Source organism: Tenebrio molitor, chromosome 8 (assembly GCF_963966145.1).
Source record: "Tenebrio molitor chromosome 8, icTenMoli1.1, whole genome shotgun sequence".
In the NCBI taxonomy this organism is placed as follows: domain Eukaryota; kingdom Metazoa; phylum Arthropoda; class Insecta; order Coleoptera; family Tenebrionidae; genus Tenebrio; species Tenebrio molitor.
Window position 1 is genome coordinate 4,188,234 of NC_091053.1, and position 18,596 is coordinate 4,206,829.

Below are 18,596 nucleotides of genomic sequence, written 5' to 3' on the forward strand. Positions count from 1 at the left end.
AGTTAGAAGTCTCCGCTGTCAGTAGTTTTTCACCAAAGACATACATTACTAAAATGCCCACAAGCACATATACTTTTTCCTCAACTCTTTTGCTTTGAGCATACGTTACAATCCAACAAAACCACAAGCTTGCCGTTTTGCGGAAACTTAGTACTTAGCTAAAGCTCTTTGAGGTTCTACTCGTTGGAATTACTAAAATCGGTTAGCAAAACAACTAGCTGCAGGAGTGACCACTTAATTCTCGTTTTGTCCCGACTCGACTAGCATTTCCCTCAAATATCTGTTATTTCAAAAATTGCTACGTATTCATACGAGTTCCAAACAGGCAACACCACGTTCACTCGCACCATAAAACTTCCTCGTTTCCTTCATTTCCACTTTTACACCCTCGAAGTGTGTGCGTCTCAGACAACTATCATAAAACGGAAACACCAGACACAATACCCAAAGAATTCTCGTCCCGATTGGTAAGGAGCAATTTGCATGTTTGCTTTATCGACGCTGCCACCTGTGTGAACTCATGCCTGGGCTTAATCGTGACAAATTAAATTGTTCTTCGGGCTCTGGACGATATTGTTCTACATAAGGGGAGATCGTATCAAGACGCACTTCACTGGCAGACTCGTTCTGGAGCGACGAAGATGACCCAGATATGATAGCGAAGCGCCATAGATTCTTCAAGAGTCTCGTTTACTCAATGTGGCATGCGTCACACAAGTTCAACTCGCGAAAGTGGCTCTTCGTGCAAGATGGCGTCGTAAAACTCTTGATTTTTCAGTTTATTGCTTGAGGGTGGAAGCTACAAGGCTTAAGTGTTGACTGGATCACCAAAAAACAACACGAATGCGAAATTAGTCTGGTTAATTTTAAAGATGCAGGTCTTCTACTGAAAGTCTAGTTGGGCTTTCGTGGAAAGCTCTCAAGGTCACGGAAGAGATCAGCTCTCGAGCTCCCTTCTTGGGAGAGACATCGAAATAATTTGAGTCTTTGTTTCATTTTAATTTGCTCTTGTTTTCTTGCTGGTAGAAAGAGACGAGATTTTAAATTACATTTTGAGGAAAATTAATACGGGATTTTTTGCAACGCGTTTTATTATTGTAAATGAAGGGAAATGTCATGCGGACGCACGACTAAATGGAAATTTTAGATGAATAACGAGGTTGGAGGCTAAAGAAGGAATATGATAATTTATTGCTGTCATGTGCATGTGCATAATGTTCATACGCGTCAAAGAATTTTGTATACTAGGTGGCGACTCATCGATCCAATATTCTTTTCTGATGGCTCAATAAAACCTCCAGGCTGACGTTTTCAGACAAAAAAATAAGTTGTGAGTGATTTGAAATGAGACGTGCGGTAATACGTCTATTACCGCACGACGTGCGGTAAGTAGAACATTAGACTTTCTCTAGTTGCTCGGGAGATATTTTCAAGGCTAAACAAGATATCTTCGTGCATTCAGTCAAGGTAAATTCATGAAAGAGAAGGAAAGAGATAAGATGTTAGCGCAACCAAAACAATTTTTGTCTCTCGTACTAATTCTGCTGGCTCAATAAAACCTTCAGGCTGACGTTTTTTGAGAATTCGTCAAAAAATAAGATTGTGAGTTATTTGAAATGAGACGTGCGGTAATACGTCTATTACCGCACGACGTGACGTAAGTAAGACAGTACACTTTCTCTCGTTGCTCTCGAGATATTTTCAAGGCTAACAAGTTATCATTTCCTTCTCGTGCTTTCAGTCAACGTAAATTCACGAAAAGAACGGAAAGAGATAAAGATGATGGCGCAATCAAAACAATTTTTGATTCTCATTCAATTTCTGCTGGTCCAATAAAATCTTCAGGCGATGTTTTTAGAAAGTTTGTCAAAAAAAAAGATTGTGAGGAATTTGAAATGAGGCATGCGGTAAAACGTCTATTACTGCACGACGTGCGGTAAGTGGGACATTACACTTTCTCTCGTTGCTCGCTAGTTATCTGCAAAGCTAACAAGATATCATTTCCTCTTTGTGTTTTCAGTCAACGTAAATCTACGGACGAGAAAGAAACAGATAAAGATAATGACGCAACCAAAACAACTTTTGTTTCTCATTCTAATTGTGCTGGCTGTGGCCTCAATAAAACCTCCAGGCTGACGTTTCTAGAAAATAAGAATAAGATTATGAGTAATTGAAATGAGGCGTGCGGTAATACGTCTATTACCGCACGACGTGCGGTAAGTTTCTCTCGTTGCTCGCGAGATATCTTTAAGGCTAACGAGATATCGTTTCCTTCTCGTGCATCCAGTCAACGTAAATCCACGAAAGAGAAGGAAAGAGATAAAGATGATGGGGCAACCAAAACAATTCTTGTTTCTCATTCTAATTTATATTTATGCGTATTTGTTGCGGAAAACCGTCTCCTTGTACATATTTTTTCACATGACTGGGCTAAACTTTAATAAAACTGTATTTTTCCCGACGCAATTTTGTTATTCGACTCACCTTTATTGGCTTTTGAGTTTTACGATGGCGACCCCGGCGCCTCCGCCATTCTCGTTCGACCTAAATTTCCAGCAGGTGAAAATTTTTGTTTTGACGTCGCATTAGCCCAAAAATAGCATGTCGAGGGGAGTTTATCGTCAGATTACCGGCGCTCATTCCCGCTTTGTTTCCCTGTAATAACGCCTCATAATCCCGCCCCCGGCTAAAGATTACCGAATTTGTAGTAGTGAAGTGGTCTTAATCAGATAAAGTGGCTCTCACGCGATGGCGACGAAGGGTCAAGTAAAAGCCGGATTTGCTCGTGGGACACAACATGTCTAATTAAATCTAGTGGATGCGGCGCTCCTAACAGGATCTCATTGTTGCAGGGTTTTCAAGAAATCGTCTCCGAATAACAAGCTCACGATGTACTTGAGCTCCCGCGATCTGGTGGTCTCCGCAGGTAGGATCGATCGATTGCAAGGAGTCCTGCTGGTTGACCCGGAGTTTGTTGAGAACCGGAAAGTTTATGGACAGGTCACTCTCACGTTCAGGTAAGGACATATTTTTCACCTGGATTGCTGGGATCGATCGGCATAGGCTTGGGGGCTCCCTTCTGAACAATTTCTCTCCCTCGAATGACCATCGGTAATATTACAAATTGTGCCAACGAAAATTGCTCAAAACGTGTGTTATTTGTGACCTAGCGTTGAAAATAAGAAACGCTGCAAATAATAATACATATTTTATTTGCCAACGTGTACATAAATACCGCGCGATCGAAAAAAAAATCGAGATGGCCATGATTAATACACTTCAGTTGGCAGCACGTAAAAATTTAATTCAAATGTCATCAGATGTCATTAATTACAATAGTAACTGTCATTCCTGGAAAACAACGTGTTCAAAAACAGGCCTTGCGAAATTCCTGAATTAATGCAAGTAATTACTGATAACTGCAATTTAATTGATGTCCCGACTTTGCGAAGGTCATTTGAAAACATGAAGCGAAGAGAGTAGCATTATGTTTGGAAGCTGAAGGCAGACATTTCGAACATTTACTCTAGTTCATAAATACGATTGAAGCTCCTCATGATTCTTTTACAACCGACAGTTCACACCTAATGCACACCTTTATGACAATCAAGATTTCAACCTTATCAAAATCACTAACTTCTAACTTTTAAGACTGACATTTGATAATTGAAATTTTAACGAATTGCCAACTGAAATTTTTGGTCACATAAAATTGTTTTATTTTATTTTTCTGCCAAAATATCACCCGAAGATGGAAAAGCAACCAGGATAATCCCACAAACGGAAAGCATACACTTAATTGAATTAATAATCATCTTCATCAGTATTGATATTGTGGGTAGTGCTTTCTATCGGATTAAGTGTATTTATAACCAGAGAAACTTTTTATACGTCTACAGATGTTGTCGACCATACCTAAGAACAGGTATTATGATTTAATTAAATTTAGGTCTAGGCTGACATCAACATTAATTTCTCCACGTAATGCTTTTGCAACGTTTGCTAATACAGTTATTTCAATACAAGTGAGCAAAGTAGTGCATTTAATCACGAGTATGGAAATTGGGCGTCTGAGCCGAAGGCGAGGATCCCAACCGTACGCACGTTTACTCATGCGTGTTGAATCTAATTTTTTCCATGATCATAAAATACAGTCGCGGAATCGAAATTTCGGGCAGCATTTTTTTGTCACTGAATTTTGAGTTAATCGCAGTGAGATTGTTTAGATCATCGCCCTCTATCGACACACTCGCAAAACATTAGACTTTGCTCACTAGTGAGAAAATATTTTTTCCTCGCTAGTAATTAAATGGCCGTCTTTGCTCACTATTTTCAGTTATTCAATGTTCATGGAAAAAAAATTGTGTTTACATTTCTCACTTCAAGTTTCACAGTATTCTCCTGTTACTTCATTTACAAATTCTTCCAATTACTCAACTCAGACCGAGTTCACTGCCATTGTTTGTGTGCTTCTAAATTTAGAACAATGTTACTTACAAATTCATAATTAGATTAGCTATCTACACTCATAGCGGCTAACATGTTCGTTTATTCAGAGGGTTAACACGGCAGAAAAGAGCACACGGTTGATGAAGTCCTGGTTCATCATGTGTGTTGTTTGGTAAAATTCAATTGTGTGGTCAAAGTCGTCATCGCTTAATTCTTGCGGCGACTGAATTTTGTAGAATGATAGTTTTCGTGTTTCATTATTTTACACAGAGCACCGTGGATGCGTGTCAACCGCGCCCGCTTTAAAATCGGGACGTTCGGGGTTCAAACCCCGGGCCGGACTGTATTTGAAAAAGGTTTTTTTTCAGAGGTTTTCGTCTCTAGTCCTGTAGGCTCATACACAAGGAAACGAATGCTGCTACAGTGACCAATCCTCTCAAAGCATTCGACTTTGACCCGCGGGAGACTTCTCTTAACAAGGGGTTGCTACCGATGGTCGAACCGGGGTTATGTGGGCGCAATAATGGTCTCTAGCCCTCAAGTCATAACAGATTCCCAGTGTTTTCTTAACTGATTTCCGGCTCACGTTGTGGCTCGAAGCCAACTGGTACAAGTCTTTTCCACTTCATCTAACTTGACATTAAGTGTATTATGCGTGATTTAACAGTTCTAGTTATATTAAATCTTTGTAAAGTTTTTGAGACGGTTAACATGAAGATGGGTTCTCGATTTGGATCCTTTAATTGACAAGATCCACAGCTTGAGCACATGCAAGTAAGTTTCAAAAGTAGTGGTTTTATTTTTTTTTTAATTGAGCTTGTTTAACAATTATTTCGAAGTTTTAATTAAAAATCAGATATGGAGGTTCTGCATTGCTGGATTTATAGGAAAAAGCTCTTCTCAAAAATGTTTTCACCTATAGTGGTGTGCAAAAAAATGAAGCTATGAAACTGAAAAAATTACAAATAATAGAACTTAACTTCCCTTAACAATAAATTAACGCTCAAGGAATTCTGATAAACAGTTTTAAAAATATGTTATTGTTTCAATGTTTTTGGCGATCCTGTACAGGGTGATTTTGAAAGTTGCGCAGATAATTTAATCACGAGCTACTGGCTTCATGTAGACCTCGGAAAAAATATTTAAAAAATTCTGTCAAAAATAAAATGATATTTATTTTTTGAGCTACAATTTTTTTTAATTGCTTTTAGTTTTCTACGTTGTCCTACAACCTCGCAGTTAAAATTTCGGCACATTTTAAAAATACACCCTTGTATATCATGTTTTATAAAATGAACGCCCATGCGAAGTAACTTATAGGAAATATGCTTTAAAACAAGGAAACTGCATTGGTGTACGTTTTATAAAATATGATATACAGGGTGTATTTTTAAAATGTGCCGAAATTTTACCTACGAGGGTGTTTGACAACGTAGAAGACTAAAAGCAATTGAAAAAAATTGTATCTCAATAAATAAATGTCATTTTATTTTTTGACAGGATTTTTTTAAACATTTTTTCCAAGTTCTACATGAAGCCAGTAGCTCGTGATTAAAATATCTGCAAAACTTTCAAAATCACCCTGTATATAAATGGAACAAATGGGTTTAGTGGACCTTATTATATTTGTATCAGAGGAAATATTCAGGAAATTGTTTAAACGAGATATAAAAATTGTTAAAATTTTTAAAATGAAGCTTTAGGGCCATAATTTGCAACAGATAAACCAAAATTACGGAGCGTATTTTTTCCTACAGGAATGGCCGTATTGAAGCTATTGTAGTTTTGAATTTTACACAGCTGGATTCCAATCTTAATGACGCTTCTTTTGACGTACCTTAACCCTCATAGTTTTTGAGAAAAATGAAAAAAACTTAAAAAAAAACCGATTACTTTTTGTTCAAATTTGCAGATTTAACTGACTTTTGCTCCCTTATTAGGTAACTTATTCCATTGAAATGTACACTGTTGGATTCCTCTCTCAAAAACGCTTCTTGTGACGAATAAAAGTCAGACGTGACCTTCCTAGTTTTCGAGAAAAACGAAAAAAACAAAACGATTACATTTGTTCAAATTTGCAGATTCGATTGGCCATTGCGCCCCTAAGTTTCGGTCGTTTTCGATTTTTAACAATGAAAAACACAAAATTTTATATTAGATTTTTTCTGTTTTTTAAAATCTTGCTGTTATTTTTTTATAAAAAAACAAATGGAAAACCATTATACCTGTTTATTCCATTCAGAGGATTAAAAAAAAAATATATGAATTTTCCTTAATATTTATTACATATTCAAGATTTTTATAAACAATGTGGTATAAACACTTTTGGAGTAAATTTTTATATCATAACGTATTTTGTAGGTTTTTACAAGACGTATTTGTGATTTTCAATGAAGAAAAGATGTAGTAAATTAGTAGATGTCCAATAAATATTTATTTATTTTAAACCGCTTGGGCGTTATAATCTTATAAACAATTAAAATGCATTAAACATTAAAGGAACAAACTTTAAAAGAAATATTTTTTATCTTCACCTTCATATTTCATTTATGGAGAAAATCACAACAGAAACAGCAATATGACGTTCTTGAAAAAGTATTTATATTGCCAAGAAGAAAGAACAAAAAATCCGAAAATGATTTCATTGATAGAAGAGGAGAAAGATATTAGAATTGAAACTTTGTTTTCGTTTTACTACATATAATAATAAAAATACAGGGTGGTTTTGAAAGTTGTGCAGATATTTTAATCACGAGCTACTGGCTTCATGTAGAACTCGGAAAAAATGTTTTAAAAATTCTATGTCAAAAAACAATGACATTTATTTTTTGAGCTACAATTTTTTTTAATTGCTTTTAGTCTTCTACGTTGTCAAACAACCTCATAGGTAAAATTTCGGCACATTTTAAAAATACACCCTGTATATCATATTTTATAAAACGTACACCAATGCGGTTTCCGTGTTTTAAAGCATATTTCCTATAGGTTACTTCGCATTGGCGTACATTTTATAAAACATCATATATATGCCATTCACGATGTTTTGGCATAAGGGGAGGCCATGGAAAAAGTGCATTTAAGTTGGCATTAAAGCTGTCTGTTGAATTAGGTTATGTTTTTCTAAGTTTGAGGTTATAAACTGCGTCATTGTCAAGTGCATTGTTGTCAGTTTTACTAGTTTGCAATATAACAATACTCACACATTTTTAATCCAATTTAACAAAACAGGAAACTGACTTGAACAAACTACAGAATAGTAGGGACCGGGACCGAAAGACGAAGTGGCTCCTGTTAATTTATGCACCACTTAGATAACCCACCTATACAGTGTCTTAACCAACCAGTTAGTAACTTCTCAATGAATTTTTCATTTTAACCAAAACATTCCTAGAACTAGATTGTATAAAATCTTGTACCTACTTATTAAGCCTTACTTTATTCGAATCTTTCTGCAAAATATTTACACATCCATCGTCTATGACAAAAAAGAACAAAACTATTCAACTTCTATAATTTCATTAGAAAATTCTGGATCATCATTACCTGCTTCAAAATCCCAATCAAATTCCGAGTCAGATTCTCCTAATGAAATTATTAAAGGAAAAACGTTTTCAAATGAAAGATTTCACATTAATTTTGCCCAATCTTCCGAAATAAGTTCTTTCCAATATCTACAAAAATATTGGCAAATTTCAGGAGTGCATTTCAAAATAGACTCAAGCCATAAATTCACAACTCTATCGGGAAGTTATAATAGGTCTTACAAAACCCCTGTGCCATTTCAATTGGGTCGTTGTTTCTTCCTTCACTATCCGTGTTACATTTTTTTCTTGTACTCACCGAATCAATTTATACACAAAAAAAAACTTGACTTCATTATAACTTACAGAAAATATGTTCTGCAGTCTAATACAAACACCATCAATACGTCTTAAAGTCGCTTAATTATGATTACGGTAAATTCGGCAACATGTTACGTTCATTTTGATAGGTCCGCATGTCAGGCACTTTCGTGACAGCAGAGATGACAGAAATCAAACATGTATCCAACGTTAAAAAATGAAATCATAGCCTCCCCTTATGCCAAAACATCGTGAATGGTATATACATACGAGGTTGTAGGACAACGTAGAAAACTAAAAGCAATTTAAAAAAATTGTAAATGTCATTTTATTTTTTGACAGAATTTTTTAAATATTTTTTCCAAGTTCTACATGAAGCCAGTAACTCGTGATTAAAATATCAATTTCAAAATCATCCTGTATAATTAAAATAATCATAGTATTTTTTTTTTGGAATAACCCATCTCTCGCTGGACAAACTATACCCGAGTTTTTGCTTGTACTTCAACAAAGAATCATGTGATGTAAATATTATGCGCCATTTTTAATACACCCTGTATAATTAATATAATTCTAATAGATCTTTTTTTTTTAAACAACCAACTTTGCACTGAATTCAAAGCTGTAATTTTTAGTTTAATCTAATTTTTAAATACACCTAGCTGACCCACTAAACGATCAAAGAAGAGATAACCATCTGTTAGGAAGCAAACTCTTACATACATTTGAAAATCCTTGACCTGATAAACACGTTGTTTAATCCTGCACTGCAGGGAGTCATCCGCTTCTCATTTAATTAATTTATTTGGAAGTTTCTACTACCGAATTAACTTCATTTTCGCCTACACCGAATTTTATTGATCCAAATTTACCAAAACTTACAGTAACACAATGACATAATGTGCTAACATTGTAAGTGTATGCAAGAAATGCGAACCAACTGCAATTGGAATAATTCGACTAAATGGATATACCTATCGGGCGTTCAAATAAAATTCTGGGCTTGGAAGGCGTCGGAAACCGTCAATTATTTTGCTTTTTAAAGTGTAAATTGATAGTTGCAATTAGAACATGTTGATATCTAACCTAAAATTTAGAAACAAAAAATCTTTCTGCTTTTTTTTCCTGTGCAATGTTTTAGAAGAACTAAGGATTCCTATTGTCAAAGCAAATATCTAAGAGCACCCTTTGCTAAAAACAAAACAATGTTCAATTATGTGCCGATTAAACATAAACAAATGTCATTCGTATCAAACGGTGGGAAATTCAAATTTTACTCTGTTCCAAATGGTTTAATTTTTTCAGCGCCTACTCAGCCCAGGTTTTCATTTGAACGCACGATAGTTGTGATATCGGTAATAACCGAGATGCATACTCCATAAACTGCGAACACACTAATCTTAACGCGTGTTAAAAATTTTCCAAAGCTGTAACAATTTTTTATTGTTGGAGCTGAGCTACAATAGTTATTTTTATATTAAGTGCGTGAAGAGAGTGTTTTTTGTGCATGAAAAGGTCTTTTACGCCGAGACGAAGGTCGAGGCAGTATAAGCCTTTGAATGCACAAAAACATCTTCACGCACGAATTATAAACAATATTTTTTCTATAATTGATTCAAAAAATTGAAATTAAAAATTCAAATTTTTGAAGGAACTCTGAAGTTTCAATACAGTGACCATGTTGCTAGGTAACTAATAAAATACAGTGCGTGAAGTGAAACACAGAAATAGTCGTGTGCGTGAAATCGCATTTCACACACTGTTTTGTATGGTTTCTATGGTTTCGATCTTACTAACAATGCAAAAAGAAATACACGTTAGAAAATGACCCACTTCAGGCACCGATAACTATGCGTGAATTTCAATTTTTTGAATCAATAATAGAAAAAAAGTATTTTAGACCGAGCTTATTTGTGTCCGCGATTGATAATTACGCTACGCTACAAATGAATCAATAACAAGGCGTTCCGTAAATACCCCTTGGCCACAATCCGATTATGAAACCCTCGTTTACTTGAATCCATTAAAATCTTACCAATCGAATATCTATCTGTTCCGTTTGTTTTGTTTGATCGTGAGAATTTTTCCCCCCTTGCAAAAAACGTCGCAGAGCTTGTTAGCGTCATCGACAAGCAAGTCTGCCTCCCTCGTCCTTAAAATAAGCTCGTGGGTGGTGTTTTGAAAATCCGTGCCCCTCCATTACCGCATACCGGTCCCAACTAATGGATTCAGTTATTATTAGACGGGTCTACTTAGACGAGATGTTGTCTCCACCTCTTTGTATGGATGACGGGAACAATTTCACCCTACAATGGAACTTATGACGTTCCACGTCACATAAATAAAACTTGATTCCGGAAACACTTTCGGCATAATCTCGTTACTGTTCAACGGAAATTCAATTAAAACTCGACGGAATATGTGAAAATGGGTTGGCTCGTGATGTTTGAGGGATTGGTTTTTGTCAACTGCTTTCATTATGCAGAGAGGGGAGTTTTTTTCTCCGGGGCCTCCACAAAACTGTTAACGCGATGATGGCACCAGAAAATAAAATTATCGTGAATCAATGATGAAGGAATGTTTGTTTTAAAAGTACTACTTTAAAATCTACAATTTTTCGGTGAAATGTCAAAGAAACGTCAACGATGTGCTGTTGTTAACATAGAAAACAAATTATCAATTTCGGGTAGCTCGGTGGCCGCATGGCTGTCGGAGACAGTGTTCCGAGTTCGCGGTCCCGGCGCTAGTGGGTTCGAATCTCACCGAAGGGAGAGGATTTTTTCCAAGGAAGCAACCTCCGCCGGGCCATAGATGTGTGTGTATGTCTTTCAGGGGCTGACGGTAGGGTGGTGGAAGGAAGAGCGACACTCTTCCGACACCACCGCGAGGTCAGCAGGGTTCAAATCCCAGGCCGGATAGGCCTCCCATGGATGTTTGTGTTGTATTTCGTGTTGTGTTGATAGACCAGTACGGTGAAAGGGGAAAGACTATAATTAAAAAAAAAACTTATCGATTTCCTGTAATTGTAAGCAACAATTATCCCATAATCATCGTCTTGAAATATCGAAAGTGGAGCTTGCGGATTTGTTAGAGCGTTTCGGCATCCCAAAGTCGCATCTTCACGTTATTAAAGTGATAAGTTTCTTTTTCGTCGAGCCCATTGTGCTTGTCCGTCCACATTCGTCTGACGTTGCAGGCACTGTCAAAAAAAAATCATATTCGATGGGACGACTGAAGGGTAAACTTTTATCCGGCTTTTCGCATCTCAGCGATATTGTTGAAAATCGATGCGGAATTTCCGGTTGACGTTTCAATTTTTCTACCTAAACCGTTGAGGTCGCATCAATCCCTCCTAAAGCGTTGTTTTATCGCCGCCCCCAAACTATCCATCAAACTAGTCGCAGACAAATCGTCCGCTGAGAAATATCTTTTTCCAGATACGGCCGAGAGGACGAGGAGGTGATGGGCTTGAAGTTCTGCAACGAGGCCATCATGTGCTTGGCCCAGCTGTACCCGCCCCATCCCGCCGCCCAAGCCCCCGAAGGTAACACGCCGTTACAGGTAATTGTTCAAGCTGCAATGTTTTTACGACATTATTTGAAAATCGACGGAAATTATTGCTTGATGGGCGCTTCTTCGGGGAACGTAAAAAAGGGATGATGGGTGCCGGCGGCGTTGCTTTAATGGCCTTTCCAGCCGAGCGGGAGCCATATTTTTCAATAACGCGCCCAAATTAATTGTTATTCATTCCGGTTTTATTGGAATCATCCGTTTATGGCGGCATAACCTGTTTCGCACCTAATGAAATTTTAATTTTATTATTTCGGCGATAAAAAGTGTTGTTGCCCAGATCCAATTAGGTCACGACTTTCTTATTTGTGTTGGCGACCTTGCTTAGTTACAAACCTGTCAAATCTACACTTGAAAATGTGAGGTTACGTCCCCCAAAAACCACGAAAATTTCCTCTTTGTTGTCGTTTTATCCACTTTGCAGTTTCATTTTCATCGAAGAGAAAAAGTTGTGTTCATTTCCCCCTGATATGCCGCCGTCCCGCCTTGATCTCGGCTTGACACTTATTGGTTTCGTCTCGGTTTTTATGTCGTGAGGGAGGTAATATCGGAACATTATTGACATATCAAATACCAACCAAAGTGAAAATATAGTTCCTCCCTGGAGAGGCGTAGATGCCGCATCTTTACACAAAATCAAATTTCCACTAACGACATCATGAGATTATAACATGCACTTATGACGTCACAGACAGGAGTAAATAATTACTTTAGTGAAGAGTTGAGCTTATCGAATCTTAAACTCGTCGAGACTTGTTGCGAACTACTTTCAAACTTCTGGAACAGATGTTCGTGCAAGCTCTGGATTGATAAATCGACATTCGCCAATTGTCATTTACATCGATTTTGGAAAAATAGGGAAATCGTGAAAAACTTAAATAAATCTGAAAATTTTTAATTAATATTCCGGTGACTTGGTTAGCTGTGCCAGGAATTTCAGTCAGTTTCCTGTTTAGGGAAGGACGCTCTGGAGACATCTTCACAAAATGAATTCAGTAATATGAGTCAAGAATACTCCCATGTTATTATCTCCACTGTAGTGAGTAAGAAACACATACCTAGTTGCGTATGGCGTGTACAGTCGATGGACAAATAAAACTGGGACAAAAATGACAATCACATAAGTCAAAATTTACAAATTTGCATCGTTTAATTACGGCTTTATCACAAATAGGTTAACTTTGGTATGACATATTATATAGACACTGACAAATATATTGACAATTCAATGGTCTGATTTACATAGATTAAATTTTAAGTGTCCCAGTTTTATTTGTCCACCGACCGTACCTATGATTTGTCTTGGCTCGCGGTACATCGATTCCAGTAAAATTCTATAGTTGGCGCGGCGAGCCACTGGAGCAGTCACGAGGTGTTCACGTGATAGTTCGTGAAAAGCTTGATTTACACTGCCTCGCCAAATTTGAATTTTGTGCGGGAAACTTAAATCTCACTACTTTAAGATTGAATTGAAATTTCGGCTGCGTGCATTAGCAGCACCATACTTCTTAATGCGCGCCCTTTAACCAATAGGAAATCATCCCCCGAAAATCACGTGAAGATCACTCCAGTGAGTCGCTGCGCCAACTATAGTTGCCTTAGTACAGAATATACATCGGGTGTTCATTTAAATTTCTCCTCAAAGTTGACCTTGAAGAGTCGATTGTGAACGCACCACAGACTACAGATCACGGATCAGCTGTTTAAATCTAACTTCACTTTTTGGCGTTGTTTATGTTTTTGACGAGTGGTGCGTTCACATTTTTCTTATGTTCTTTAATCTCCACAACGTACTGTTAAGTTGTTCGACGTATTTTGAGACACTCTGTATATTTCTCTTTGATCCGTTTAGCAGCTACTCGATAACCCCTTCGAAAAAATTACTAATAGGTAGCTTGGACTGTATGATTTATCCAATTCTTTTCTAACAAGTTAGAAGGAGAAAGAAAGAACAGTTTTTTTAGATGTACCAAGACATAACCTCTTCTTTTATGTGATGATCACAGAATCTAGAATTTACTTCGTCTGATTAGTTCAGTCCTTTATGTCACCTTTCAATTTGAAGGTTGTTAAAACTTATACGACTATCGCACGTTTATCGCTTGTCCTAATTGAAAGTAGAGCTTATTTCAAGAAAATAAATTTTACGATAATATTATTGGTGATTTTAGACCCATCAAAAGGACGCTCTTCTTGATTTATAAAGAAATTTAAACTTGTTTAACGATTTTAATAGTTATTTGTGTACCAAGGCCAAAAAGTGCATCTTTTTCGTCCGAGTCTGGGTTTTACGGCCGAGGCGCAGCCGAGGCTTGAAAACAAACTAGAATAAAAGACACTTTTTGGCAGAGGTGTACATTACATTTTTTAGGCGACCGCACGAACTACATAGCAAAAACAAATTAGTTGCAAAACAATTACTTATTTACATAATTTATGGATGGTGACAGGACAATTATCGGTTTTGTCAGTTTCGTTGCTAACTTACTAAACCGACCAACAGAAGGCGCCACGGTCAGCGTCCGAAAAAGTGCGTCCGAAAAAGAGTCATTTTTCGACCGCTTGTGAAAAAAGTTTTCTCTCATTTTCAATTTTCTCATTTATTTGCTAAACACAAGGGTTCCATAAAGAATTCTTTGTTTCGTTTTTATCATTCATTTCTTATAGTTATTTTCACTCATCCCCTATTATTATTATTATTATTTCGATTTCCTGAGTTCCTTCCACTTAATTGCGCTAATAAAACCCCCCTCTTTGAAAACTTCCAATCTGCACTTAACTACCATTAACATAACCTCACATAAATACTGTCACTTGCTTTTATGGTCCAACTTCTACACCACCGCCATTACAGCGCCATTTTCACCTGCACACTTTACATAAACGAGCGTTTAATTTGCAGTCCGCACTGCAGTTTCTTGCTTAACACACTTTCATAATTCCCATTACTCGTACACCAAATCAGATCGAACTTAAACGAGATTGATGTAATGGAGAACATTCTACTCGATCAGCTTGAAGAGCGCTTTCAATTAAGCCCACCAGAATTATCATGTTGCTCTGACGATCGTCAAATGGTTTCCAATCAAACTGGAATTGTTTTTTGTTTTTGCAGGTGTAAAATGATATTTTTGGCAGCGTCACACGATCTTGCTTGGGCGTAAAAATGAGCTTTCGGAGGAAGTTTGTGCTAACTTTTCCATAAAAAAATCAGTTTTAATTAAAAGATTTTCTTGTTTGTCACGAAAGCTTCACAAGCACAGTCAGTGGAAAAAAACAATAAAAAGTTTGTTGGGCATCATTGAACAGCTTGTTTTTATCTTGAAAGTTTCGCAATTATGGGCTCATGATTTAACATGAATTTGTGTTGATTGAGCAGAAAATTTACCACGACGAGAATTAGGTCCAATCAATCTGCAAGTCACGCGAAATTAGAACATCTTTGATTTCATCACTAATCCAAATGTCGTACCGTAGGTATTTTCCAGCGCTCAAACTAATCAGCCCTCGGCTTCGCCTCGTGCCTGAAACCTGGTTTTCGCGTACTCTAATGTAAATGTAAAATTGGCGCTTTAATCTTGGTTGCAATTTTGACCACACCCCGTCTAGTCTAGTTCAAAGCGACTTCATTGCTTCGAAAGAAAACTGGAGTAATTTGAAACCACGACATTAAAACAATATTTGCAGAAATTTAATCTCTGCAACAGTGAACAACTTTGTTTTGTTTTAACAACAAGCTACAGTTGAAATCTCTTCTAGCAATTTTCGTGTTTGTCGTGTGGATTATCTTCAGATTTAACGACATGTATTCGTTAATCCGCTTGACATAACACGAGCTTAGGAAATTTTGTCGGCAAATGGAAACTTAGTATTAGGAGTTTTTGCTAAGCAATTAGGCCACGGGAGTTGAAGATTATTGTGTGAAATTCATAATTATTCAGAACTTAGCGAGACGAGAGTGCACTTTAATTTATACTCGAGCAAACACGTCTCAAGTCTTGCATGTGTAATGGAAAAGGTGGGAAGCTGGTAATGTCGCGTCTTTGGAGACAAATAAATAGTTATTTGTATATCAGGGCCGCGAAATCATTCTTTAACGTACCGAGAGAAAAATTGTCGCCGAGGCCGCTTGCGGCCGAGGCAGCACAATTTCGAGGATGTTAAAGTAAAGTGATGTTTCAGTTCAGAGTTCTGCGGTTACTAATTGCATACCCGAAAAATCTAAACGCCAGCTTACATGAAAACTCTGATTTGTATCAAATATTAAAATAACGTTTACTTTAACGGCCGTCTTTAAAAGTAACGGCCGCGAAATTGGGATTCGCGGGATCGCGAAATTGGGTTTCGCGGTTTCGCGAAATTGGAATTCGCGGCCTGTTTGAAGTACGGAATGTGGTGGTTTCGCGTACGGTTGCACGAAAAATATATCTAATCACTTAATTTGTCAATTGCCACAATAGAACAAAGCAAGCTTCTGACTGGGCGATCCTTTTGATTAAGTTGATTGCCAAGAATTTTCCTGAGTATGGCTCGCCTCCATTTTAATCCGCTAAAAGCACCGCGGAGACAAGTAAACAGCGCATCATTTATCGAGGACCGATAGATATTCTGAAAAAATCATCTCATGGGCAGATATTAAGCGTACACAATGGAAAAAATCTTGATGGTATTCTGGAGGACCGGCTGAGACACCATCGCCGCTTAATGAAAGCTCCTTTCAGCTCCAGTCAGCGTTTGCCGAGTCGAAAGGCCAAGCTTAATGATTTATGTGGCTGCGACCGGAATTCACTTGATTTGCGACAGAAGCACTCCAAGAATCGCAACCAGAATCGTTTCGCCTGTGCCTTAATTTTGAACGACGAGAATACATTTTAATTGGATTGTCGGATGAAATGTGTGAGGGTGGCTCACCTCGCAACACTAAGACAATTCAAACAATCTTGTTTTTTAGCTCAGTCTCGAGGCACTACATTTGTTGGGTAAAAATTGCGTTGTTTGCGGCCTCAAAGTTCATTTGGAGCGTCGCGAGGCGCCTTTTTGTGCTTTGTGTGCATTTTCGGCTTCGCCGGTCGTGTTTATATTCCATTAGATTTCCAGGCGGCAATAATCTGTTGTCTCATTGTGTTCCTCTTCGTTAGAGCCTGTGTAATTGAGTTCTTCGCATTTCCGCAAAATAGTTATCTCCGTATTCATGACGTCGTTACAATAACGAAGATCGACGCCGACGACCGGCAAAGTTCCGCAATTACATTTTATTCAAAAAGATCGCGAGAGACGAACCAGATGGTGCGACTTCTCAAACGGCGACGTAATTTATGAGAAGTGGGGGAGCGAGGCGAGGTTTTTCTGCGTAATGGATGTTCAGTCTGCGGTCCGTCACTCTCCGACACTCTCTGCGCATACTCAGTCTGATAAATAAAGCACAAAGTGATCAAAAAGGAAATAAATCAGAGCAGGCGTTGCGTTTTATTTGCATAGACTTGCGCTACGACATGACCGATAATTTGCAACGCCTGCTCTGATTTGTTTTATTTTGGATCACTTTGTATAAATATATTTCTGTATTTACGAATTAAGGTGGGCATAAGAATCTCACAAAGAATGTCACTCCAGGTTAATAAAATAAGTTTCTTCAGCTTCTTTTTAGAAGAGTAAGCTTTCTGTATTTACTTCAATGAAAAAGTGTAAGGTTTCGCAACCCACTCGTATTTATTAAAATCCTTCAGTAGAGATGCATTTCAAGCAAACAATGGGATTGTTAATGCTGCTTCGTCTGAACATTTACAACTTTACTAAAAATAATACTTTAAAAAATATTATGACTGGTTTGGAAAAAGACACAAATCAAGCAGTAAAAGCACTTAAATATCAGTATAAGCTCTTTAAGGAAGTAAACACCGAACAAAGCAAAATTAAGCACTTTAAGTACTTTGCTTGAACTTTCTGCCATTACTAATAACTTTGGATAACGAGGCTCTACAGAAGTTTTTAACAATACAGCAACACCCTTCATCAACACGCACTGGTAAAAATGTTAACACGTGTTTGCCGACACGACAAAATAATTACACGATTAAATAATTTATTACCAAATTCTGTTGACATTATGATAATGGTAGCGTTATATAATCCAATAATTTATAGTACTTATTACTTTTAAAAATGTTTTTAGTCACCCTTAATGAAAACGGTACGTACTCACAAGCCGACGAAAAGTAATTCTTTTTTGGACGTACTTTTTCGGACGCATTTTTTCGGACGCTGACCCTGGCGCCATGTGTTTGTAAATTCTGTTTAGTAAATTAACAACGAAACCGACAAAACCTTGTAAACCAACTGAAAACAAATAAATATTTGACAGTTAATTTTAAGTATTTTATTTTCCCGAGAAAGTGTTGTTGTATCGTTTATTTTTGGTGCTTATTTGGTGCATATTAGAAAATAAACGTTCATATAATCGATAGCAACAGCGAAAGTGATGAATAAATGCATAATACGCTGCCGGACATCGCAATAACTGTCCTGTCACCATAAATTATGTAAATAAGTAATTGCATTGCAAATTGGCTCGGCTGCGCCTCGGCTAGAAAACCAGACTCGGACGAAAAAGATGCACTTTTTGGGCCTTGATACACAAATAATTATTTCAAGTCGTCAGCTCAAAATAAAAATTGTTGAAGTTTGATTGAAAGGCAAGAAGCAAGTTTTTGAGTGTTATTTTTGTAGAGAACGATG

At 37.2% G+C, this 18,596-nt stretch overlaps 1 protein-coding gene across 3 annotated transcripts in view; it reads left to right on the forward strand.

The window, feature by feature from the left end:
- LOC138136667 (phosrestin-2-like) overlaps positions 1-18,596 on the forward strand; it is an 81,203-nt gene that overhangs the window by 29,999 nt on the left and 32,608 nt on the right. For all 3 annotated transcript variants that reach the window (XM_069055934.1, XM_069055936.1, XM_069055935.1), the window contains 2 exons: positions 2,853-3,017; positions 11,729-11,852. In XM_069055934.1, coding sequence (XP_068912035.1) covers positions 2,853-3,017; positions 11,729-11,852 — 289 coding nt within the window. The remainder of the gene's footprint in view (positions 1-2,852; positions 3,018-11,728; positions 11,853-18,596) is intronic.